At 36.4% G+C, this 26,418-nt stretch overlaps 2 protein-coding genes and 1 long non-coding RNA gene across 12 annotated transcripts in view; 1 reads left to right on the plus strand and 2 right to left on the minus strand.

Moving 5' to 3' along the window:
• Tmem267 (transmembrane protein 267) lies at window positions 1-17,190 on the minus strand. Of its 4 annotated transcripts, none has more exons than XM_013152862.3 (3): window positions 17,054-17,190; window positions 6,654-7,038; window positions 1-2,633 (listed from the first exon to the last, which is right to left on the minus strand). In XM_013152862.3, the coding sequence occupies exons 2-3, from the start codon at window positions 6,966-6,968 to the stop codon at window positions 2,298-2,300; spliced, it is 651 nt and encodes a 216-aa protein (XP_013008316.1). In that variant the 5' UTR covers window positions 6,969-7,038; window positions 17,054-17,190; the 3' UTR covers window positions 1-2,297. The 4 variants fall into 4 exon arrangements, with proteins under 4 accessions (XP_013008316.1, XP_003470244.2, XP_013008315.1 ...); XM_003470196.4 differs by lacking the exon at window positions 17,054-17,190 and adding an exon at window positions 16,790-16,919; XM_013152861.2 differs by lacking the exon at window positions 17,054-17,190 and adding an exon at window positions 16,753-16,891.
• Window positions 11,490-26,418, minus strand: part of CUNH5orf34 (chromosome unknown C5orf34 homolog) — a 38,401-nt gene continuing 23,472 nt past the window's right edge. For 3 of the 6 annotated variants that reach the window (XR_010050459.1, XR_010050455.1, XR_010050458.1), the window contains 5 exons: window positions 26,146-26,240; window positions 24,221-24,319; window positions 20,098-20,138; window positions 16,790-19,195; window positions 11,490-14,748 (listed from right to left, as the gene is read on the minus strand). Coding sequence is in view for 1 of the 6 variants with exons in the window: in XM_023565253.2 (XP_023421021.2) it covers window positions 19,020-19,195; window positions 20,098-20,138; window positions 24,221-24,319; window positions 26,146-26,240 (411 nt within the window). In the remaining 5 variants the exon portion in view is untranslated. Of the gene's footprint in view, window positions 19,196-20,097; window positions 20,139-24,220; window positions 24,320-26,145; window positions 26,241-26,418 lie in introns of all 6 variants that reach the window. The other 3 variants (XR_010050457.1, XR_010050456.1, XM_023565253.2) reach the window with 3 other exon arrangements.
• The window catches only part of LOC134478084 (uncharacterized), a 22,403-nt gene continuing 15,173 nt past the window's right edge, over window positions 19,189-26,418 (plus strand). The window contains exons 1-3 of one of the 2 annotated variants that reach the window (XR_010050460.1): window positions 19,189-21,003; window positions 21,956-22,058; window positions 26,198-26,261. This is a non-coding gene — a long non-coding RNA (uncharacterized LOC134478084). The remainder of the gene's footprint in view (window positions 21,004-21,955; window positions 22,059-26,197; window positions 26,262-26,418) is intronic. The other variant, XR_010050461.1, reaches the window with a different exon arrangement.

Consider the following 26,418-nt stretch of genomic DNA (forward strand, 5'->3'; position numbering starts at 1 on the left):
TTACGTTGCATGGATACATAATGATGTTTTACTGTGAGCAAAAACAAAGTAGTGGCATAGGATGTTGGTTACTGGTTTACTAGATGTTCCAAGCACAGCTTTCAAGGGAACACAGTTAAGGTAGGAACTGAGATAAACTCACACATAAAGTTTGTAATTACTGTTTCAACCAGTAGTTACAGTAAAAGTAAATTTCTACTCTACTAAAGGAAAGTTGGACAACCCCCAAAATGCCAATGTGGCCCTCTGTTTGAACATTATTCTTTTGTTTGGAGAAAGAAAAAAATAGAAAAAAGGTGGAGCTTTTGTTTCTTTTTTGACTTGACACAGGGTCTCACTATGTAGTTCAGGTTGGCCTCAAATTCACAGCGATCTTTTCTGCCTCAGCTGGGATTACAGGCGTGTGCCACCACACTGGCTTTAGAAAAAGGTTTTGTAACTTCAAAAAAGTTACACAAGGGCCAGGCATAAGCACCTGCCTGGCACGTCTGTGGTTGTGAGTTTGAGGCCAGCCTGAACTACATAAGCACCTGCCTGGTACCACCCCCCCCCCAAAGTTACACAAGACATTGAATTTATTTTTATGAACTTGTTAAATCAGATGCTTCAAAAATTTTCTAATTAAATTTGCCTCCATTATATAATTTTTTACTACTATATTAACCAGAATTATATAATTACCACTCTTGAAAACTGAGATTAGGGGCCTGGGATTTAGCTCAGAGGCAAAGTGCCTGCTTGGCAAGCACAAGGGTGTGAGTTCAATCCCGGGTACCAAAAAAAAGAAAAAAAGAAAAAAAAAAGAAAACTGAGATTCTAATATTTAACTAATCCATAACTGATTGTAATCAATTTAACAGTAAAAATAAAGATAATTCTCTAAAGAACTTGAATCTTCCTAACAATGTATAGAACTGTTTAATTGTGAGGGTTTTTTTGGTACTAGTAATCAAACTCAAGACCTGATCCTTGCCAGGCAGGCAGTGTGCCACTGAGCTGTATCCCCAGCCCTAGAACTCTGCTTACCTTAATGTGTAAGAAGAATCTGTGCTGGGTAAGGCACTGCTTCTGGAACCATCCATCATCACTTCTTAAGGAAGAAGGAATACAGTCACTAGCATTGTAAACCACAGACCTGTCAGAAAATCTGAAGACAACAAATGGCCAGGCGCTTAGGGCACTGACTTCAGTACCAGAGTGACAAAGAACTTGTAGTTTACAGCAATTTACTTTTCCTTGTCTAATAAAGTTTAATTATTTTAACAGGTGGTCAATCTGAAAGAACAAGGGAAAAAACAAAGACTTTTTCCTAATTCTAACTATTTTGAAAAAAATATGCTTTGTATCTCAGTATGAGGAGGACTTTTAAAAATGACTTAACTGGTACAATATTTTAGAACAATGTAAACAAACTAACAGCAACTAAAACAGTTTCAATGGCACAATCTGGAGTTTACATTTCAAATGATATTACTGATCATTACTTTTTGTGTGAACTCAAGTTCAAGTATCAATATTTTGTTAATGCTATTTGTAAAAAATATTTTTTTAAATTTATTTTTTAAAAGTTAAAACACCAACATGAAGTTCTTGGGCAAAGATACTTAAAAAATGCAACTTCAGTAAAATTAGCTATAGCCAACATTATAATCATTTCCTAAATTGATTTTTGGAATCATAACCTAGAACTAATGTTGATTACAATATTTTATGAATATACTTTGCAAGTACTCTGATGTAGATTTTGTCAGTAACCCATGAAGTACTTTGCAAATTAAATTCAGTCAGGATCAATATAAATTAAACGAATATATGTTAGCCCTTACTATACATCTTATTTATGATTTCTGTTACGTTGGCCATTTTACTGTTTCATGTGTCATAAAAATGTGGATACAATACAGCACTAATTTTCGATAAATTATACATACTAAAATTTGAGCTTTTCATCAGGAAATGGACTTCCATGTATGTCCCCAGACAACTAACTGGATGCTAATCTAACAAATACTAATACTAATAACTATGTTATTAGTAACACCAGTTAAACACAAATAGTAATGAAAATATGTCATAGAATAAGTGAAAGTCTAATACTGTACCAGAGTGACACAGAAGAGAAGTAGATGTGTAACAAGTATAATTTAAAAATTACACCTGTTTCCTGAGCCACGAGGAATCAGGAATCATAAAAATCAAAAATATAACTAACTTTGATTTTAAAAATTTGTTGTAATGTGTCTACCCTTTATTATCATCCCTGAAACATGTGCTTCTCCAAGAGTCATACAGTTACTTCAGACATCAATACGAATTCCATATTTTGAAGACAGCTTTTGTCTGGTCCCTGTTAGATACATAATGAATGAACAGACATGAGGTAAAGATGATGTGATTATTATATAAAGCCAGAATGGCACAGGAGAAGTCTTTCCAAATGGGCATATCCATAAGCCATGACGAATTCCATCTCGTATATGATGTGAGGTCCAAGATATAAATAACATCCAGGGAAGAAAGCACCATGAGTCTCTGAGCTTGAAAAGATGCATAGCAAACTTCAGGGTCAGAGCCACAACAGGAATCACAGTGGAACAGTGAAGGAAGGGTCTTCGTGGAAGAGTCAGAGCAGCCTGGTAGGAGACAGGAAGAGGCAGGAGGTGGTATTATTTTCTTTTTGGAAAAATAATTCATAACTGATTCTTAATGTTTTGATATATATCAAGAGTTTACTGGAAATGTAAGGAACATACTATCTCAGAATATGGATAGTGCACCAAAACTATAAAGCAAAAAAGATAAAACTATAAGCAGGATATTCTTTCATTGGAAAATGAAATAATTTTTAAGTTTCTCACAACATGATCATTATTTATACTCTAAATATATGGTGTATGTAATTTGAAATTTTTTATGTGTTTAATATACAATTCTACATATTTATGAGGTAAGTGTGACATTTCAATACATGTATACAACATGTGATGGACAGATGAGGGTCAATGGCACATCCATCACCTTAAACATTTACCATTTCTTTGTGCTAGAAACATTCATTTTGAAATACACAATTAATTTCCGTCAGCCACCACTGTACTGTGATATGTGGAACATTGTAAGTTATTGAATTGTAACCATATGCTTATTAAACATCCTTTCTCAATTCCAGCTACCTCCTGTAAATTTTATTTTTAAAGAATTTTCTGGGACTTCTAAGAGCATTAGGAAAAACTCATAACCAGGAAAATATTCTTTGATTAATTCCATAAAATTAAGAAATTTCATTAACTTTTTAAAAAGCATTTTAAAATCATTGCAAAAAATATAATTAATACTTGAAGAAACTGAAATTTTGCTTAACCTTTGAATGGTCCATCAGATTTTGTTCCCACTTTAAAGGCTAATTTGCAGGGAGATAATTCGTAACAAAAAGAAAGCTAAGAAGCTGGCTGCAGGGTGTACATGTCTGTAATAGCAGCCATCTGGGGGGCTGAGGCCTGGGCAACTTACATGACCCTGCCTCAAAATACAGAAGGGCTGAGGATGTAGTTCAGTGTGAGGGTCCTGAGTTTGAGTATAAAAAGGAAGGATGAATGAATGGAAAGAAGGAAGGAAGGAGGAGTGAGGGAAAACAAAGGGAAGGAAATCAATGGGGGGGGGAGAAGTGAGGATAGTGATGATCTTTTAAATCTGACTCTCTCTACATAGCTTCCAAAAACTTACAGAATAAGACAGACATGAAAAACTACACAAATTCCCAAACCCTCAGACTAGCTAGAAATCAAAGAATGTTCACACTTCCAATTATCTGTAAGTATTGAAACCAACACTAAACACTGAGCTCTCAAGCTCTTGCACTATCTTGCACAAGCTAGTTAAAACTGTGCTCAAGAGACAAGACAAAATGGATATGAAAAGCCCCAGAAACAGGAAGTTCAGTCTAACTGTGAGGACCTGGAAATAATCCTGGTAGACTACAGAGGAAGGACTTAGAGGGTGTGCATGACTGAAGGCTTTGAATGCATGGATTCTAGAAAAGATGGTAAAGGGAAGGAAAGGTGCCTTTTGGAGATAAAGGAAAAAACAGTGAAAGAAAAAATTTAGTTTCCAGACCCTCCACCCACCAAAAAAGGACAAAAAATCTGGACACATAGTGTTCCCACCACGTTAAAAAAGAAAGTCATCTAATAGAGACACTGACACACTGTCAAAGCAGATTACCATTTACTACAAATCTTATAGAGTCATTCCCATCAAACTAGTATCCTTTATGCTCACCTACTGACAACATCAAAGAGTTTATTCTACACTTCTTTTCTCCCTTTTTCCCCATTAGACTATATAATATTCCTGTATTATTGTTCTGCTTGTCCCCACTTTTGCTTTTAAACTATATATATACAATAATTATGATCAGCATCAATCCTTTTGCTAGCATTCCCTTAACAAAGACTATCTCTAAAAAAGGATTCATGTAATATCTTGAAGTGAAGACACAGACCTAATCTATATAAAGCTAGTGTAGGAGGAAAACAGAATAAAAACCCTTCAGCTCTTTAATGCCATTCTTATAAACAAAGGAATACAAAATAACAAAAACTACACAAAATACAAGAAAACTGTATACAAGACTCCTACATATATTAAACATACTTTAAGAGTGTACAAAGAAGTAGGAGGATTCCAAGTTTGAGTCTAGCCTGGGTAACTTAGCAAAATGCTGTCTCAAAATAAAAAGGGCTGTGGATGTAGCTACGTGCATTCCTGGTTCAATTTCCAGTACTAAAAAACATGAACAAACAAAAACAAAACTAAGCATAATTAATTAAACTCAGAATAGAGACAAAGATAAAAATAGTCTAATAAATGGCTATTGTTGCAGTGTCCTTAAGGAACAACAGTTTAAATGCACATACTGAAAAGCCACAGGAAAACAACTAAAACTACAAAAATGAAAAAACAGGGAAAGCACTGCTGAAATGGAAGACAGGCAAAAAAGATACAACATGTATAACTGGAATCCCTAAAGAACAAAAACAAAAGAATGGGATAGCAGTAGTTTTCAAAGCTGTCCTCAGGCGAGCGAGCAGCAGGCATGCCAGGAAGAGGACAAGCCAGCGTTTCCCGAGATCCAGCCATGTCGGGACTTGGGGAGCTGAACAAGAGAGCAACAAGACCTTCCTCCTAGTAAGCAGTGGCCCAATGAGCAGCGAGCGGGCGGGCCAGGACGAGAACAAGTCAGCGTTTGCTGTGAGCCTACCCAGCACACAGGCTAAGATTCAAATGTCCCATTCCCATCCCCGGGACAGCTGGAGTTGATAGCAGCTAAGGCACAGAAAGCAACTAAATGCTTGTATTGGTGGGTTGATTATGCTGACCTGGGGCCAGAGGTCTGAGCATCTCTTGGGGGGATGACAGTATGCAATATTGCAGATGTGGGGGGGTTCCTTCTGTCTTCTCCTTAAAGGCAAATATTGTTTTCACTGTTTTGCTCTGTTCTTATCAATAGCCTTGCTCTATTCAATATTCTGCTTTGATAGCTTTTATAGTGTTCTGCTTTTGGTTTGATTTTGCTATACCTGATTGAATGGACAACTATTGAAGATAGTGAAGATAACAAGATATACTATGGAGCCTATTACTGTTATTCTGGTATCCTGCCCTGAAGTTCTGTACCAAATTCACTGCATTGTTTTGATTGGCTTTGTTCTGTTTTGTTTTGTTGTATTTTACTACCTTCAAAAAAAAAAAAACCAAAAAAAAAACCCAAAAAACAAACCACAAAGCTATACTCAAAAGAAAACTCAGAAAATAAAAAGGCTTGAGTCTACATATTGAGTCCAAATTTAAAAATTCACTCTGATAAACTTCAAGACCGTTTAGTAAAACTATTAATATAAATGAAAAATGATTAAGGCCTCCAAGCAAAAAAATAAAATATATAAGGCAAGTTTATTAAACTAACATCAAGTTTCTCAAAAACAATAAAAAACAAGAACAAAAACCAAAAAAAAAGGAACAAAGACCCATTTTTTTTTTTTTTTCTTTTCTTTTTCCTTTTTACCAGTACCGGGGATCGAACTCACGAGGCAGGCACTTAGGCCGCTGAGCTAAATCCCCAGCCCCCAAAGACCCATTTTTAAAGTCATCAAGAAAAGAAACTGCAAGCCAAGGATTTTATATTTAGCCAAGCTCTTTTTTAAGTATCAAGGGTATTACAATTATAATTCAAGTAATAATTATACAGTTCTAATAAGGGTAATAAACAGGCAAGAGCTCATAGAAAATTTTGTAACCTTCTTAAGGAATCTGTAAGTTTCAATCAAGAAATTACTATGAAAACCTGAACATAAAGATTGACAATGAGCATTAATATATTCAAGTATATATAAAAGATGAAAAATAACAGTAGAGACATAAGTGTAAAAGTCATACATAATATTGTATATTCTGAGGAAAAAAAGAGATCAAGCAATTAAAAAATTAGAGGGCCAGGGATTTTTAGCTCAGAGGCATAAGCGCCTGCTTTGTAAGGGCGAGGTGGTGAGTTCAATCCCGATCCCCGGTACTAAAAACAAAAACAAAAAAGAAACAAGGCAGCTGAAATAACTGTTGCTCCTAATAAAGAAAAATTAAACATACATGCTTCTTACCTTTAAAGAGAAGGATCTAGCTACAAAAAAGTGGTCTAAATCGATAACAGAGGCCAAAATTCCAGCTAAAATTACTTCTCCAAAGTCAGTCTTCTTCTTCACTCCAATGACTATTGCCCATGACCACATCCCAATGACGCAATGTACTGCATTATCCGACAGGGCGCGGAGCCAGTCACTTCGCTGAATTACGGGAAACTGAAGAAGTCTTTCAGCTACTAGGCAAAATATCCCCAGACCAAAGCTGGAGAGAAGAGATTCAGCGCTACAAGACTGGAGTAAGGCATGAGTCTTCTCAGCCTCAGATGCCATCATAAGCAATATGTCAGTAAATACTGAAAGCCATTAGACACAATCTCTTCTTGTTTGCTTTCATTCTTAGTACCTGAAATGGAAGAGAAAATTATTAATGAAGATTATAGGGGGCCATGTAATATTTAATAAAACAATATCATTGATAATTTCCAAAAATAAAACCAAGTGATACAAACTAGCATCTCTTACATGTCATATACAATATGGCAAGTGACCCAAGGGAGGTAAGTTAAACCTGTGGGAACAGTTTGAACAGTATGAGGGGAACGTCACAAAGCCTACTGACTGATCTGTTACCTCAAGGTACCATGTCCACTGTGTTGCAGGTATCCATTGTGTCTCTACTCAGTGACAACTTCCAATTTTCTGACAGTGTCTACTTCCTTTGGGAACATTGCTTATCAAAATGCCTACACTTTGGATGCTCTAGAGTTTCCTGTCTCCCTATAACAGTGACTAAGGAAGTGATGAAGATCACCCAAATTGGGCCTATCACACTTATTCCTTTTTAGAACTTCTCTAAGTACAGCTGTTGAGGAAAGTTGGGTTTCTTGCAGGCTACAGACTCCAATATATGAAACAGCCTAGAAAAATAAAATCCCAGAGTATCATAAAGAAAAAATCACTAAGAGAATCATGAGGACATCACTCCTTAGGCCCAATTTATTTCAGGTTCTCAGAGCTTCTCTACTTCCTGCAACTCACTCTCCCGTTATGAACACTAACCAATTCCATAAATTCTCTATTCATTAGTTGCCTTGATAGTAAAAGACAAGAACAATTCTGTTTGGTCTTTACCAGCCAAAGACTATCGAATTTATTTGTCCAGTTAGTTATCAATGTTGTGCGATACTTGAAGATTTTTGTTGAGTATTACTTGGTTTTAATTTGGAGACTAAAAAAATAAGTGATTCATTAAAAGTGACTCAACTTCCATTTTACAATAAAAATCCTACACAGCTCATTTATTTACATTCTAAAATTAATATAGAAGTGTAAAAGGTCTAGCCTAAGACAACAACAATGAAGAAAGAGAAACTAAGATGGGAGACTTAGACTATCTGACTTCAAGTCTTATCATCATAACGCTACAGTAATCACGACAGTGTGGTACTGGTATAAAGATGGTAAAGGAATCCACACAACAAAATCAGTGGGATGGGAAAATGACCAACACATACAAGGGTAAGTCAACAGAGAAAGAGTATTCTTTTCGAACAATGGTGCTCATTATCTACATGCAAAAACAATGAATTTCAAGAGCTGGATATGGTGGCCTGTGCCTGTAATCCCAGTACTAAGGAGGCTGAGGCAGGAAGATTGTAGTGGTAGAAAGACTGCAGCAAGTTTGAGTTTGAAGCCAGTCTGGGCTACATAGTGACTGGGACACAAGCCTGGGCTATATAATGAATCAAAAGACCAAAGCAAACCAAACCAAAACCAAAACAAAAACAAAAGTACCTCAAAAAAGAAAACAACATAAAAATGAACTTCAATCTATCACTTACTATGTATGGAAAAATTAACTCAATAAATCATAGACTTAGATGTAAAACAGAACTATAAAATTTCTGGAAGGAAAGTTAACAGAATACTGTCTGTGTCCTTGGGTGATTCGGAGTTCTTAGATACAATATTAAAATTCTGATCTATTAAGAATTTGATAAATTGAACACCAGGAAATCTACACTTTGGTTCTTTAAAGACAACTCAAGAAAATAAGCCACAGAAGTCAGCCATGATGGTGCACACCCGTAAACCCAGCACTCAGGAGGCCAACGCAGGAGGATTACAGCAAATCTGAGGCAAGCCTGGGCTACAAAGTGAGTTCAAGGCCAGCATAAATAGCACAGTGAAATCCTGCCTCAAAAAGACCAAAAAAAAAAAAAAAAAAAAAAAGAAACATGGAAAAAGGCACCACAAAACATATTTGCAAAGCTTATACCTGATACTTCCTGCTATTTCCAAAACAAGAATTCCTAAAACACAATCATAGAAAAACAAGCAAACCAATACAAAAATGGGCAGAAGAGTTGAAAAAGCACTTTACTAAAGGTGATATATACATAGCTAACATATAAACAAAATACCATCAACATAAATATTAGAAAAATGCAAATTATAACCACAAATGTGATATCAAACACTTATTTGAATGATTTAAAGACAGATTTAAGAATCTTAAGTGCTGACAAAGATGTGGAGCTACTACAACTGTCATATACTCCAGTGCCAAAGAGAAATGGCATGATCACTTGGAAAAATGGTTTTTCAAATTCTCCAAGAGTTAAACATATTCCTGCCATATGATCCAGTCATACTCTTTGACATATTCTCAAGAGAAAGTACAGGTGCATACAAAAACCTGTGACAGCTGTCTTATCTCTAAATTAGATATGTGAATGAACAATGAATGTGGAAAAGGAAACAAAAAATGTACATAAAACATGGATGAATCCCAATTATAAGAAATAAAAGAGACCAAAACAGACAAAAAGTACATATTTACAACTCACAGAAAGGGCCAGGGATTTAGCTCAGGTACTAAGCACAAGGTTGTGAGTTTGATCCCTGGTAGGAAAAAAAAAAAAAAACCTCACAGAACTATACAATTCAGAAAACCAACCCTGATGTAAACTGTGAACTTTAGTCAATAATAATGTATCTGTGTTGGTTCATTAATTATAATGAGTACCGCATTAATGCAAATATTAATAATAGGGAGAGCCTGGCACTATAATGCTTGTCCCATCATCCCAGCTGCTTAGGAACGGAGGCAGGGGGCAGCCTGGGGAATTTAGAAACCTACTTCTTAATAATAGTAATAAAACTGAAGGGCTGGGATATACCTGAGTCACACAGCACTTGCCTAGAATGCACAAGTCTCTAGGTTCAATCTCAGTACCACAAAAAGTAACAGTAACAATCACAATGGGGAAGCATGTGCAGGCAGAAAGACAGTGTACGTGAACTTCCTGTAAGTAGGCTCAACTTCTCCATGAACCTAAGCCTGTTGCTCAGGTTTATAAAGTCTACTGATTAAAAAAAAGAAAAAAAAAACATTCCTGTTAATTAAAAAATTAAATGAAACATTTGGAAACATACTAAATTTTTTTTTGTGGTACTGGGGAATTCAGGGTCTTGCACATATTAAGCCTGTTGTAATTGTTAAATCCAGGCTGTGGAAGCAGTATAGTTCATTTTACTGTTCTCTACTTTTCTGAATGTTTGAAGTTTTCATTTAGAATTTTTTTACAAAAAGAATACATAATATGATTTCATTTACATAAAATTCTATAAAATGTGGGGCTGGGGATTTAGCTTAGCAGCATAAGTGCCCACCTCGCAAGCACGAGGTCGTGAGTTCGATCCCTGTACCCCCCAAAAAAAAAAAATTCTAGACAATGTGAACTAACCTGTATTAACATAAAGAAGATCAGTGGTTGACTAGGGTCAGGAGAAGCATCAAAATAAAACACTGGGGGCACTGATACTCTCATTATCTTGACTGTGCTCACAGCTTCATACATAAAAATTCATCAAATTGTGTGTTTTAAGTATACTGTTAATTATATTCCAATCAGATGTAAAAAAGTTAGGAAAATATGCTTCATTGATAATAAAAACAGCAGGCTTCCATGGGAAAGGAGCAACCCGAAATTAAGAGATTATGGAGAAGAAATGACTGGCTGCCCAAATAAAAAGTCAACAAAAGCAAAGCATATAGAATTAATGCTCCAAAAGCCAAAATTAGCACGTAATACTTTCAAAGAATTTTTCCAAGGCTTAGGAGAAAACTAAAGGATGAGAGTTGGGTACTGAAAGAAAAAAATAAATTTCCAAAATAACCAGAAAATCCTTAGAATTTCCAAGTCAAAAATTATCTGGAGAGAGAAAGAGGGAGAGGGAGAGAGAAGTGTTTGCACAGAAACATTTACAGAGTCTGAGAGAAAAGATTTACAACTGTAGGACTCCAGACTTTGCTAAATTATGGTGCTTTTGTGGCAGTCATCCATTTTAAGAGTTGTAAGACTGAAGAATTAAAGTTCTAAATCTGAGGATGGGTACAATACAAAACACTTGAACAGAATTAAAGACAGAAAAGGGGAAAAAGGAAAGAAATCCTATCCTCTTCTTCCCCCCACTCCCAAAATCCAAATAAATCAAAACCAAATACCATAATAAATGTGAACGTGTTAAAATTCTCCATGAGATACTCAGTCTGAGACAAAAGGTCTCAAATCCATTGTATACTGTTCATAAGAAAACACCTGCGACAAAAAATCTTAATATATAAAATGAAGACATGAGAAAATATATGCCTAGAAAACACAAACAAAATAAAGCAACTGTGGTAATGTTAATATCAAACATAATGCAAAGCAGAATTGACTATGTAGTGTTTAAAAGCATAATATCCATATGATAGTAACAAGGTTACGGAAGTTATACATGAGGATGTTCACCTATCAGTACAGCAGTATAACATATAGATTAAATCAAGTAGTCAAAAAACATAGAGATATTCCAAATAATATATTTACAAATTTTATTTCATAGTCACATATAGAACTTTTTATTCTATAAAAAACACAAATTCTTTTCAAATGTCCATGAAACATTTATAAAAGTTAACCATACATTTCCTCAGTCACAAGAAAATTTTCAGAAAAATTAAAAGTGGAAATACGGGGCTGGGGCTTTAGCTGAGTGGCGTAAGCACTGAGCAAGCACGAGGTTGTGAGTTCAATCCCCAGTACCCCCCAAAAAAGGTAAACAATAACAAAAAGTGGAAATAAGCGGGTGAAATTCTCTAATCACAATGTAATATAAATTATTACTTTTTAACAAATTAAAAAGAAAAACTGCATAGCCTATATAACCCCCCAAAACTTAAGCTTAACCAAAGGTACCAATGATGCTACTGGAGTCAAAAGACATGTATATTTTTCAGGTGCTTATTCTCTGTAAACATTTCAGAAGATAAAACAAAACCTCAAAGACCAAGGACTTTGTCTAATTTGATCTCTCCTATATCCTCAGCACTTAATGCTAAGCATTCATTAAATGAATGAAATACTAGTATATGCTGCATCTGATATACATGAGGTGTTGCATGTTAAGGATAGCAGTTAAAAAGCATTTAGTAAAACATCTATCCCTGAGAATTTGCATTATTAGCAAGTCTAAATGCCAGGTAATTCTTAGGGTTCACTAAACATTGAGTCATTAGCTTACCAAAAATCATGAAACCCTTGATTTAGAAATCAGTGTGATGAAAATCTAAAAACATTACCTTAAAAGTTAGGAACAATACAGTCATTACAACATTGTTCTGGCAGTTTAAATCAGTGTAATAAAGTTGAGGAGAACAGGTAGAACAAGGGAAATGAAGGAGGAAGAAAGGAAAGGAAATTTATCAGTATATTACCAAAAGGAAAAAAGGTAACTACTTTAGTTTGCAGCTAAAATGATTGCCTAAGAGAACCAACTGAAAACTGTTTTAAGTTGTAAAGTGTGGCTAATTGGAAAGAAATACTAAAATATATTTTCAGTATATCAGAAATCACAAAGATAGGAAAATGAACATTCAAAACTCAAAATTCAAGGAATAAACAGAAAATGTATGTAAAGAAAACCATTAACTTTTACTAAAGGTAAAAAACAAAAAAACAATCTTCTTGAAGACAGGGTGGCAACACAAATTTTCCCAAGAGGAAGAAATCTTCATTCAAAGAGAAAATAGTGATCCACAAAAGGCAGACAGCAAGCAGAAGTGTCTCCAAGAAAAACGCAGAACTCCCTGGAAGCAGTCAGCCAGCTGACTCAGATCTGGCGAGGCTGCTGGCAAATAAGAGCAGAGCCAAGAAAAAGAAAACGGCTCCAAAACCATCCCGGAAAGATTACTTTCCCTGGGAGGAAGCACACCTCAAGGTGACATTTCTCAACTCATTCTCTATGCCCGTGGAAACCGAGTCACAAAACAAAAACAACCGGCCAAAGCTCTGGTGGCTCTGTACAATGTAAACACAGCAAAATTGGGGTTATAGTTTTCAGAATTCCCTTCCTAGTACAGTTACGTGTAGCACTGGGGACAGGACATCACGTATGAGGTCTGAAGTAGAGATGAAGCAGCAGTCATGGTTTTCTAGCAGTCTGGTGGCTGGTGCAGGGACACCACGTCTTCTCATTCATCTGTTATCTCACTTGTTGGCCCAGAGGAAGCAGCTTCTTTAGTTCCCTTTCAGTTTCTCCAAATCCTGAGTCTATTTATGCAACTCCAGCGTGAAGAGCATCAGGTCAAGATTATCAGGGATATAGCTCAACAGCATAAGTGCCTGCCTGGCAAGTGCAAGGTCCTGAGTTCAGTTCCTGATACAAAATAAAAGTATCAGGGTCAAGAGTGTCGCTCTTGCAGGTCATCCACTGCACCAAAAGTGTGAATTTGTGAGGCCGATGCAGGTTCTCTTTTGTCTCCAAGGATTCAGTTTGTTCTTGTTCTCATCTCCAGTCAGTATACCTGCCAGTCTAACTGATCTGCATTAACTTCAGGCATTTTCAATGTCTTACTATTATGACTACAAAGAAAGAGCCTACATACCCATCAACACAAATGTGGTATTTTATACAGTGGAGTACTACTCCACTATAAAGGACAAACTTCAATCATTTGTAGGTATACAGATACACCTTGAGAAGATAATACTAAGTGAAATAAACCCTAAACACACATGCTTAAATACTGTATGGCTTCTCATACAAGAAACCCAAAATGTAAAGACCAAAATAAAAAATTATGATAGCAAGTAAAGAGATCTTTTTCAAATGGGAAGGGGGCAAGCAATGAAAGAAGCACGGATAGAAAGAGGAGTAAGAATGAAAAAAGAATTAAGATGTGTTATGTGCATGTACTGACTCCCGCTAAGTTTTCATTATGCACTGCAAATATGTACTAATAAAAATTTAAATTTAATATATGTATACACATAAAAGATCATTAAGATAGTTATACTACTAATTTTCTTAGTTCACTGAAAAGAAAGATTTGTGCTAATATTTTTTGGACAATTAAATGCTGGTATCTTGTATTCTGAGTAACTAATTTAGAGATAACATTACACAATGTATTAATCATTGTTATTCTATTGTTTTGAAATTTTATTTTTTGTTCCTGCCATGATATTGTACGTCCATACGCCCAAAGCAACAGAGAGGCCCAAGTGACCCTGGACTGAAATTTCTGCAGCTATGTCAAAATAAACCTTTCCTTGGTCTAAGTTAATCTGTCTTGGTATTTTGTCATTGTGATGGAAAGTTAACACTAGTTTATGAATAGGAACACATACACATAGACAATGCATTTTACAAATGTAAATTATAAAACATAAATATCTTATAAATGCAAATTATACAACATAAAAAAGACCAATTGCATTTTATAAATGTAAATTACAAAACAACTTGCTTGATGTATGAGTTTGGTAACAGATCTTTTAGATCCAATCAAGTCTTTAGAATGCCTGCAGCCTCTGCCAAAATCTGAACTGCAATTTCATAGGTCCCTGGGCCAGGATCACTTAGCTAAACTCTTTCAAAGACCCACAGAAAGAATGAGATAATACCTGTTTACTGTCATAATCCTCTAAATTTTGGTGTGATATGTTACGCAGCGACAGTATTTAAAACAGTACTATTTGTTTTCAAGAAGGTGTAACTGTGATTTCAGGAACACATTTCTGGAAGGCATTCCACTCCACCCTCTGGTGTAGATATTTAACATCTGTGAGATGAGATGAGAAAGATTTAACATAAAAAGTGGTAACATAAGTAGTGTACTTCTTGTATTAATTAGTCTCTGAGTAGAACACTGCTATGATTTGGATGTCACTCATAAGCATTCATGTATTGGGAAGCTGCCTCCCCAGGGTGGCAGCATTGGGAGGCACAGTACTGGGATCTTTTAAGAGGTCTGGTCTTGTGCAACTGGTTCTTGGGTCACTGGAGCGCCTGCCCTTTTAACAGATTAGGGTAGTTCTCTTGTGGCCCCCTTGGTAGTTGTCATTAAAAAGATTATGATGGCCTGAACTTGGGCCCACTCAGCACTTTGGCTTCCTACACTGTATTGAGATATGATCAGTTGTGCTACTGCCATCCAATGTCATGGGATACAGTTGAAAAGTACTGACTAGAACTAAGAGGACTTACCTTTCATTCTCTAAAATTGTGAGCTATATAAACTTTTTTTTTTTTTCTTTTTCGTTATCTTTTTCCGTTTTATCGGTACCGGGAATCAAACTCATGACTGCCTGCTTTCAAGGCAGGCACTTATGCCACTGAGCTAAATCCCCAGGCCCCTATATAAACTTTTTAAAAAAATAATGCTAACATCTCATGTATTTCATTATAACGAAAAATGGACTGATACAGACATCTATGTGTACCATTTTTCTTAAGCTTTTTTCTTCCTTTTCCACTTTCTCTTTTCCTCTACAAATAAAATAGATTCCAAGCCTTGCTAAAAACTCCTAAGCTTTATGCTTGTTTTACACATTTACTTTTGTTAAAAAGTTTAAGTGCAATATAATTTTCTTTTAAATTGGTGCATAAATTCTAATGTATTCATGGTACTTAATATTTTATTATACTAATACAAGGGGTAAGCACATACACAATCTTCTGATTAAGAACTAAACATATGGGCTGGGGATTTAGCTCAGCGGCATAAGCACCTGCCTTGCAAGTGTGTGATCGTGAGTTCGATCCCCGGTACTGATAAAAAAGAAAAAGACAAAAAAAAAAAAAAAAAAAAAAAAAAAAAGAACTAAACATATTATCCAGAATTATTTTTCTACCATTACAATCAGTCATACCAATTTTTATCTATGACTTGCAGAAGCCACTTTCTACACCAGCCAAATTTGTCTCCATCATTCCCTTTAAAGTAAATGCCATCAACCATGGGGCCTTCAAAGCATACAAAGTAGTAATTCCCTTTCCTTAACTCTATGAAAACATAGTCATTTTAATTGCATGCTATCATGTACTGTTCATTGTTATTTCTGCTGTTACTTCTGCTAAAATAAAAAATTCTCAACGTAAATGTCATCTTCTGCTTTAATATCCCCTCCTCCCTATTAAGGTCACAAATTACTTACAAAAACTTGAGATAAAAGCACAACCCCCCAAACAATTATTTTTTTAAAGTACACTTTGTTGAACTGTAGTTGCTGTGAAACACATTTAATTTCTTTAATGTTAAAATATCAATGTTTGTGCCATGTCTAGTGCAGATAATTATCAAAGTTCACTTTCTCTGAACTTTTTATAGCCATGAGATCTCTGGGCATAAAATGGAGTTCCTATCACCACTGCAAACAGAATATATAATTCTTAGTCTCGACGTGTTGCAACTCTCGGCAAATTCTCAAAGGCATGCGTTTCTAAGGATGGTACGATGCAATAATTTTGAGAGCGTCGAGTTACAATGGTGCAGAAAGCCCTGGAGTCTGCGGGGACTGTTTTTGCACAGCACTGTAGTCTGTGAGAACGTGGGGCGCAAAGGGATGTCTACCCGTTGGGGATGGTTGGCTGTAGTTCCTCCTCCTGCCCTGGGTAGCGCCAAGCGTGCGGAGCCCGGCCAAGGCTGGCAACGCGCCGGTCTACAAGCAGCCCCGAGAAACCGGGCTCCGCGCAGACCCTGGGAGTCAGGACGCCGCCCGCCCAGGGGGCGCACAGCCTGTCTGCTCCTGCCCTCCCCGCATGGCCCTCCCACCCGCAACCCGACCTCCAAACTTGAGTTTCGGGTGGGCCCTGCCTCCGACCTTCCTCAGAGCGCAAGGAGATGCAGCGTCCGTGCGGCCCCGCTCCCGCCCGGCAGCCATCTTGCAGCCGCCCAAGCCGTACGGACCCCGGGTTCACACAGCTGAAGCAAGCGGCCCCCGCCAACAGCGGCCCCGCCCCTCGGCCAGCACCATAGAGACGCCGGGCGCCGGCCGGAGCGGCCTATCCGCGGCGTCCGCCGAGAGGGGATACTGACCCCTCGGCCAGCACCATAGAGACGCCGGGGATACAGCCGGGATACTGACCCGACTCCGAGTTGGACTACGTCGATACTTGGAACTGTTAAATTCAGCGCGTTAGTTCCAGGAGTTTTCAGTCGTATCTCCGAAAAGGGCCCGCTGGACGTCACAATGAGAAGTGTAGCCGGAGGATTTAGTTCTTGACTTGGTCCGTGCCTACTCACAGAGCCGCAGACCTCCCCACCACGGAGCCCTAGGCGGCCAGGAAGTTGGAGATAGCCCAAACACAGTCTAGTTTTTCTCGAAAGTGTAGAGTATTTCCAGCGTCATGTGGAGTTTTCGGGGCAAACTTGGGCCCGAAGTTGTTCAGTAGCGCTTCACCGCCCCCTTGGGGACTTCTTGATAACGACGGTGATGGGTGTCAGAGCTTCTCTCTCCCTTGGACAGCAGCGACGTGGCCAGATCTCTCATCAGCAATACTGAATGTTTAGGAGATGAAGTGTCTACTGCACTTACGGTGCAGAGCAACTCGTCTGACTAGTTGCGCGCCGGAATCTGACTTAGATTCTTCCATCTCCCTGCCTCACAATGGTGGGTTGCTGTCTTAGCACCAAGGAGACAGGAGCTTCATATTGGGCCTTAATGACCACCAGCCCAAAAAGGCACTCTTTCCTCTTCCTAAGTTTTCTGAAAACAGGTGTCAGACAGCAAGCCAGCAGTGGAGTATTAATTATTGTTAGTAAAAAAAAAAAAAAAAAAAAACATAGAAAGGACCTGGGATATAGCTCAGTGGCACAAGCGCCTGCCTGGTAAGCGTGAAGTTGTTTGATCCCCAACACAATACATGGAAAATTAAAATCTAAACTCAGAAGTAGACTCATGGGCTATTTATTCTTCAGGTTTTTAAAATAACTTTTACTTGTCACACTACAGTATAGAGGTTGTTCAGTAATATTAAGGACCAATTTTCAGTCTGAACATCTCTGTGGCAGGATAGTACATCCCAGTCTAGGAACAAGGTAGATGACTTACTGCAAAGCAAGCAGAAAAAAAATTTTACTTTTTTCTATAGTCTATCGACTAAAGGCAGGATCCATTTATGCCAGGCACTGTGGTGCTAAGACCACAAAATGACTTCGTGGAGTTGAAGTTCTAGTACAGGTTATTGACCTCAAGGAAACAAGCTGGACTGTTACATAGCACGTACTATGGAGGAAATAAACATAAACTGGATGATTGGAGCTGGGAGGCTAATGGCTCAGATAGTTGGGGAGGCCTCGCTGAAGAAGTTATGTTCCTGCTGAGGCCTAAAATGGGAAGGAACCAAGAATGAGAGAAGCTTAGAGGCCACTTTTGCCATTCAACTCTGACACCACCACCCCAGATCTTTCCATTGTTCTCATGTCTCCTACTGCTTCTTTTTGTTTAAAAGCCTGGTCTTTTATTTAAAGCAGAAAATTAGAAAACGATGTCTTTTCAGATGTGCAGTTTTATGTGTCCCACAGAAAGCATTTTTCAATAACCTCATTTCTCAATTTCACATTCTGCAGTATAAATCTTTTCATATGTTCAAAAGAAATGAAAATCCATATTTTAAATAGAACTTGGTTGTTTGTTGAAGTCTTTGATCCTTACTTAGCTTGAAATATGGATGTTGATCAGGTTCTTTATTTCTTTTTTGAGATCCATTTTTTTTAATAGTTGTGGAGTAGAGAGACTAAGCAGGAAATGGCCAAATCATAATTATGCATGCTAAAAAAAAAAAAATAAACTTGAAGACTAATAGTGAATGTTCCACAACATAAAAGCAGCAAAAATTTCTAATTTTATGTTTGTCCTCATCTGAAGAAATGAAATAAACTTACAATTTCATGATAGTTCTTTAAAAATTTATTAGGTAAAATACAATCAACATTAAATGTCAGTTCTCAACCGCTATATAGAATATATCCAGTTTCTAGACTTACTAATAATTTTATAAAAGTAACTTGAAAAACCCCTCCTAAATTTAATAATGTATTTATTCCATCTTTCACTTTTTGGAGTTTGATAGAAGATAATCAATATCCTGAAGGATTTCAGAAGTTTTTTTCAATGCCAATGATACTCGCTTCTCATTAAATTCTAACAGGTTTTCTGAAGAATCAGAAGACAGTTCATTTTTCTTGCTTGAAGTGTAGTTTAGGACATCACTGTTCTCTAGTAACACTGACTTAGTTAAAGAATTTTCCCTCATATTTTTCATTATGTAAATATTTTTATTTTCAAAAAACCTGGCTTTTGGGGCTGGGGATTTAGCTCAGCGGCATAAGCGCCTGCTTTGCAAGCAAGCAGTCGTGAGTTCGATACCCGGTACCGATAAAAAGGAAAGACAAAAAAAAAACCCCACCTGGCTTTCATATTAAAATATTATCAATTGCAAGGACGATCTCTTGAATTTGGAATAGAATTTGGACTTCAGAATTTATGGAGTCTACCAATAGATAAGGAATATTGTCACAGTACAGTGTAGCAAGAAAAAGTATGTACATAAGTGTTTGGATGGGAGGGAAAGAGGATAGAGAGGAAATAAAAGAATTATATTCTTAGTAACTTTTTTTTTTTTTTTTTTTTGGCTTTTTGAAACAGGATCTTACTATATAGTTCAAGTTGGTCTTGAACTCTCAAGTCTCGGACCTGCCTCAGTCTCTGGAGTGCTGGTATTACAGGTCCAGGTCACCATGCCCAGTTTAACATTTCTTAATGTTCTTCAAATAAACAGAATTGTTTTGAAAATAAGAAGGAACAATTGTAGGGATGACAGCACTGTAAGCAATCTGTGTAGTGTCTTTTTTAATTTAAAAGATGTAGAGTGAAACAAAATCTGTCCCTTGTTACAGAACTACTTTATCATTTGGGTAAAATTATAGAAAACCACATGAAAACAAATTTAGATAAATTGGGTGAGAATGTACAGAAGGAAAGCTTTTGTAAAGAAAAAGAGATAGGCCTTCACAGATAAAATGTAGAGTATAAATATATGTGAAAGAATCTTCACAGGAGATCTTAATCCAGGTTAATCATTCTTTGCCAAATTTAAACCCAAGACATTCAATACGTTCTAAGGATACAGTTAAACTTCTGTATCTTTTCGAGTTCAGAAGCAACAGACCTGTGCAAGAAATAAAAGTAAGTTTATGCTAGTTGTTTCATTCTTTTATATTCACAAACTGTGTTTGTTTATGTTTTTGGAGACAGGATCTTGCTAAATCAAACTTTTCATTCTTTTGCTTGGGTCTTCCAGTGTGCTAGACCATATATATTATATATATGTGTGTTGCCACCATATCAACCTTCAAATTTCAAATAAGCATACTTGACTTTTTTTGTTTAAATAAAGGTTAGGATTTTAAATGGATGAACATAAAAGTTAAGAATTCTCTTTATATTAGATTTAATTAGCAACAAATCAACTTGATTCAACTGATATTTACTGAGTGCTTTTAAAAGTAAAAGAATAAAAGTCCCCACCACAAGGACTTTGCATTTAAGTACTGATATTCAAAGGTAATGGACTTGCTTTAGGTACTTACCTGGCACACCAGATACTTTCCGCCCTAAGGTTTACTACAACTTTAAAACCTACTAAAATCCCATCCCTTTTGTGCTTTTACAGAAACTATCTCTCCTTTCTTGAATTTTTGTAGCAGTGTTATTCAATTATATGCTTATTTGTAATATTTTCTCTTGAGCTATAACTTTCTGATGCTCATATACTGATTGTGCCATCAACTATAATGTATCTTGACTATTGCTATGAAAAATTAATGAGGACATCTGTCTAAAAACACCTCTTTATTCATGTCACTAGAAAAGTCTTTTCACAAAGGAATGCCGCTTGTATGTTTTATTGGCTTTACTACAATGGACCACATGCACCTCTTGTCAATTTGCAGCGTTTCTCCCTTGTGTTCCAGCCTATGGATGGTCTTACGACTTGTGTTTGGAGGTCCTCCCAAAGCCCCATACAGTCATAGGTGGGTTTTTATCAGAGGGGGTGAATTTAGAGTGTGTGACCGATTCATGCAATAGTGCAGTGCTAGGAGTTAAGGGCGTTAGGATTAAGGGCATGTGATTACTAAATCAACCCACTGATTGGTTTGGCCCACTTTAATTCTGGTAGCCTAAAGAGAATTTAAAGGGGGCAAAAAACAAAGCAAAACAAACTGTGAAGGTCCCTTGCTTGCTTTTGCTGTCTTCTGCCTGCAATGAACTGTTTCTCCTCTGCCATGGCCACCCTGTCTTGGAGCCAGCCAACTTGCACTGAAACCTGTATGAACTGGAAGGCAAATACACCTTTCCTCCCTTAACTTTGGGTGTCAGGTATTTCTTCTCAGCAACAAAACAGTAAGACAGGTAGTGAATGAAAGAAAGACATTTTTCATATTTTAAGCATCCAGGGAAAAGAAATTAGATATGATTTACTCTAAAGTCTACTGATTCTTTATCATGGCAAAACACCTTTAATCTGTGATCATTCTACTTCAGCCTCCCAGGTGGTGGGTTCTATACTCATCTGATTAACATTATTTTTAAAAAATTGAATCAGTAAGCTAATAATGGTGAAAGAAATGGAAAAATTAACTACAATTTAAGTATCTGTTCATTGCACAATCTCTTCTTTCAACCTATTCTCTTTGACAAGACAAATCGCAGGGGAGGTGTCTTAGATTTTGCAAGGGAAATGAAACAACTACTCCTTGAGTCTTTACCTTACTCTCTGCTGTTCCTTCCCCCTTCCGTCCAGCCATAGCAGCTATCACCAGTCTGCACTATCACATTTCAGTATGTCTTTGAGCTTTTATGTAAAGAAGCTGCCAATTTATAAACTTTGTCAGCTGAGCAATGATGATGGGTTTTATAGCCATGTACAATTTCCCTTTGTTCACAACTATTTTTTGTTACCAAGAATTTTCTGTTCCCAAACAGGGTACAGCTGAAGGATGAGATGCTGGAAAGCTGGATCCTTAGATACTTGAGATACTCAACACATACTGATTGGATTTGCTCTAAGAATAACTTCAAAAATGTGGTAAGAGACTTAACTGGACCAAACGATTTCCTTTCTAGATACCTTCCCAAAAGAGTTAAAGACACTGTATTACAGTGGTACATACATACCCATGTATACAGCAGCATAATTCATAATACTGGAAGAGACCTATATGTTGATCAACAGATGAATGGATATAGAAAATGTGATACATTGTGCTACAAAGGAGTTTTGTAGGAAAATGGGTGCACCCTGAGACAAAAACATTAAGTGAAGTAAATCAGACACACAAAGTTTAAACATTGCACAGTTTCCTATATGAGAAACTCAAAGTATAAATAAAATTTTTTTTTTGACTTTTTCCTTTTTTATCGGTACCAGGGATCGAACTCATGACTGCCTGCTTGCAAGGCAGGTGCTTATGCCGCTGAGCTAAATCCCCAGCCCTGAAGTATAAATAATTTAAAGAGCAAGATAAAAGATAGTAGGAAACAGGGAGATAGATATCGTGCAAATGAGTAAGGAGCCATGAGATGAGGGGGAGAAGTAAAAAGAATTAACATGTGTTATGTACATGTACTGATTCCCCACAACAACTGTACTGCAAAAATGTATAAAGTTTTAAATAATTTTTAAAAAAGAATCAAGCCTAATGTCTTTTTTAAAAGTCCTTCAGCTGTACCCTGTTTGGGAACAGAAAATTCTTGGTAACAAAAAATAGTTGTGAACAAAGGGAAATTGTACATGGCTATAAAACCCATGTTAGGTCACTTCCCAATCTGTATTAAAAGGTTTCTAAATTTTTCCAGGTATCCTTCCCAGTATGTTCAGATTATACTGTCAGTAATATTAATCCTCTGAATGAGCCTTCTTCCTGTCATTTTTCCATTTAGGAACTTGTATTGCCATCAAGTCTTAACACCTGTATAATTCAAGGTTCATTCCTAGCCATCAAACTCATACTATTTCCTAGCAGGTAGCATTTGTTTCATAAAAATTACCTTTTCACCATCTTTATAGGCCTCTTATTTTTCTACATTTTTTTTTAAAGCTCAGTTCTAGTTTCCTGAAAATGAAAGGTACACAGGCTTTCATTTGATTGACTGGTTAATTTGCCAGTAAATGGGTAGGGGAAGGGGGATAATAATAAGACAACTTGTTTAAAAGGCAATTTCAGAAAGCTTTTGTCAAGTCAATATGATGGTTTAATTTTGACTGTCAATTTGATTAAGGTTGAGAAACTCCTAAGAAATGAGTAAAGCCCCTTCTTGGGTTGCATGTGAGAGTACTCCGAGAGACCACTGGCACGTGGGACAGCAAATTGCAGGGGTAGAGCTGCCCTAACTGTGGGAGGCACCACCCAAGAGGTGTAGGCTCAGATGCACCAAAAGCAGGAGGAAGCCAACGAGCACCAGCTCTCTGGCTCTTGAGGTGAGCAGCTTTGCTCCACCACACTATACCCTTTCCTCCATGTTTCTGCATGCATCCTGGCACACAAGCAGTGGAGCCGGCTAACCATGGAACTGATCTCTAAAACTGTGAGCCAGATAAATCTTTCTTCCGTAAGTTAGTTTCCCCAGGTATTTTATCACAGCAATGGAAAAGTTACACAGGCAACATTTCATTTCCTTTAATGTTACTAAAATTTTAAGACTCCCCTTTGAATTTTTCCATAAAGGTTTCAATTTATTATACAAACCACTCATTTTTTTGTTTTGTTTTGGGTACTAGGGATTGAACTCACCTCACACTTGCCAGACTGGTGCTTATGCTGCTGAGTTAAATCCCTAGTCCCACAAACCACTCATTTTGATATAAAATTTTCAATAAAGTTTTTTCCCCTTCAGTTGACACATGATTACACATAACAAATTAGGTATCTTATTAGAAATAAATTATTTTCAAGCTTAAGGTATCATAAACATAGAAGTAAAATGTATATATATATATATATATATATATATATATATATTTTTTTTTTTTTTTTTTTTTTTGGTCTTTTTCCTTTTTATTGGTACCGGGGATCGAACTCACGACTGCCTGCTTACAAGGCAGGTGCTTATGCCGCTGAGCTAAATCTCCAGCCCCAGTAAAATATACTTAAGCTGAAAGTTTTCTTGGAAAAATGTTTCAGAGTTTACCATTTGAAACTTATTTAAATATTAGTTAATTCGAGCACAGATTAAAAGAAATACAAATACCAGTTTTCTTCAAGAATAGCAGATGAAGGGCGTGCAATTATCTCTCTTGAACTTGTTTGAGTCAGTCCTCGGCACCATGATGTCACTACTGTCACATATCTAGAATGAACACATTAAAAAAACGTGAAACCAGGCATGGTGGCACATGCCCATTATCCCAGCACTGAGACAAGAGGATTGCCATGAGTTTCAGACTAGCCTGGACTATAAAGTGAGTTCAAACCCAGCCTGAACTGCAAAACAAAACAAAACAAACAAAAAACCCCCACAACCAACTAAATAATTAAATAAAAATAAAATAAATGTAAAAATGAACTGTATTCATTCTGCACATGTAATAAAAATGGAACAGCAGTTAAGATAATCTGGAAAAAAAATTTAAGTGAGCATTTACTGGTTAATTTTCTAAAACCCTTTCAATAGAAAAGACAAGCTTTTTTCATTATTCACCAAGAATACAATGATTTACTCACATCTGTGGCTAATAAAGATGACATTTAAAAGTCAAAACAAAAGTGATACTTAGATTTCATTTAAAGATCAATTCAAATGTTAAAGTCTATTTTTAGTTTTTCAAAGTAAAATGAGTTTTCTTGTTTTTTCATGAAAATGCCATCACACCTCAGATTGTGTGCATTCATTAAAATTTTTTATTAAAATTTAAACCAAAAAACACCCATTAATGCATACATTATACATACATATATACATATTTATGATTATATATAACTACATATACAAAAAGCATGAAATTAAATGAATTATCTAAAGTGACTAGCTGAAACAAATAGTAATACTTGGCAAAGAAACTATCTTTTTGAGGTAAATTATTCAATAGCAGTGGAATGTTAGAGCATTTAGACCAAATAGCATTAAAGACCAACAGATTCCTAGCACAAGGAGGATTGCTGCAAGTCTGAGGTCAGTCTGAGCTACACAGTGGGACCCCGACTCAAAATAAACAACAAAACAAAACCCAACAGAAAAATAAATTTAGGAAGTAAAACAGGCAGTGCTTGTGTGAACTTCAAGTAAAATGTAAACTCACTAAAATTTCAAGACTAGAAGTAGAATTACCAGAAAATTACATAAACCAAAACAAAAAAAGCATATTCCGAAAACTGATTTTACGAAACTCTGTTTAGCTGAGCATGATGGTGTACGCCTACAATCCCAGCACTTGGGAAGCTGAGACAAGAGGATTGCTATGAGGTTAAGGCCAACCTGGGCTACAAAGTGAACTCAAGGCCAGGCTGAACTACGTAGTGAGACCCTGTCTCAAAAAGAACAAAACAAAATAACACCAAAAAACCAGGAAGAAACTTTGCCCTTTTAAGAATATCAAATACTGTCTGGGATTTAGCTTAGCAGTTCAATCATTTGCCAGGTAAGTGTGAGGTTATGAGTTCAATCTTTGGTACCAAAATTAAAAAAAAAAAAAAAAGAATTATCAGCTACTATTTTCATTTGATATTTTTTACTTTCTAGAAATACATACAATTATAGCTTTTTATGGTTTCAAACTTTACCTCAAATTGTTTATGAGATCAGTATTAATTAATTAGCTAACACATCTGATCACCATCCAATCTCTATAGTCTATATGACATATCAGTTTGAATACAAGGAAATGATTAATGTCCTGATTTATTTAGTTGTGTTAAACACCAGAAGAACAGAAACCTCTGGAGCCTGATTAAATTACTTCATTCACATTATCCACACAGAAAAAATGAAAATATATAACATTTAAATAATGTTTATAATGCTGCTTCTATCAAAACATGATACTAATTTTTTAGTGGCCAGTGCTGAGATCAAACCCATAAGCTATGCATGCTAGGCATGCACCTTATCAGAGTTACATCCCCAACCCCAAAATGATGGTTTTTTTTTTTTTTTTTTAAAAGAACTGCTTTTAGTACCTTTCATATGGTCCAGGGTGTTCAATTTGAATTAACTGATCTTGCCCATCAGGAAAAGTTAACCTACACCAACCTAAGCTGGGACCTTGATTTACCTTAGGAAGCAAGGAGGGAAGGTAAGTTTTATTATTCCAAAACTGAGAACAAAAACATAATCACTTTTTTTGACTTACCAATTTAAACAGTAGCTGATTCATTAACAAGTTATTTTAACATGGTTATTAACCACCACTCATATAGATAACGATCAAAGAAAATAAAAATACCCCCCTC

This window comes from Cavia porcellus, unplaced genomic scaffold (genome assembly GCF_034190915.1).
Source record: "Cavia porcellus strain 051 isolate PalLab524CR breed Dunkin Hartley unplaced genomic scaffold, mCavPor4.1 scaffold_11, whole genome shotgun sequence".
Classification (NCBI taxonomy): Eukaryota; Metazoa; Chordata; class Mammalia; order Rodentia; family Caviidae; genus Cavia; species Cavia porcellus.

What these genes read in the sequence shown, in the direction of transcription:
- Tmem267 (XM_013152862.3), bottom strand. Translation starts at nt 6,968, where the DNA reads ATGATGGCATCTGAGGCTGAGAAGACTCATGCCTTACTCCAGTCTTGT. An exon ending in CTAGATCCTTCTCTTTAAAG is followed by an intron (nt 2,634 to 6,653) that starts GTAAGAAGCATG and finishes GTCTCCTACCAG; the next exon opens with GCTGCTCTGACTCTTCCACG.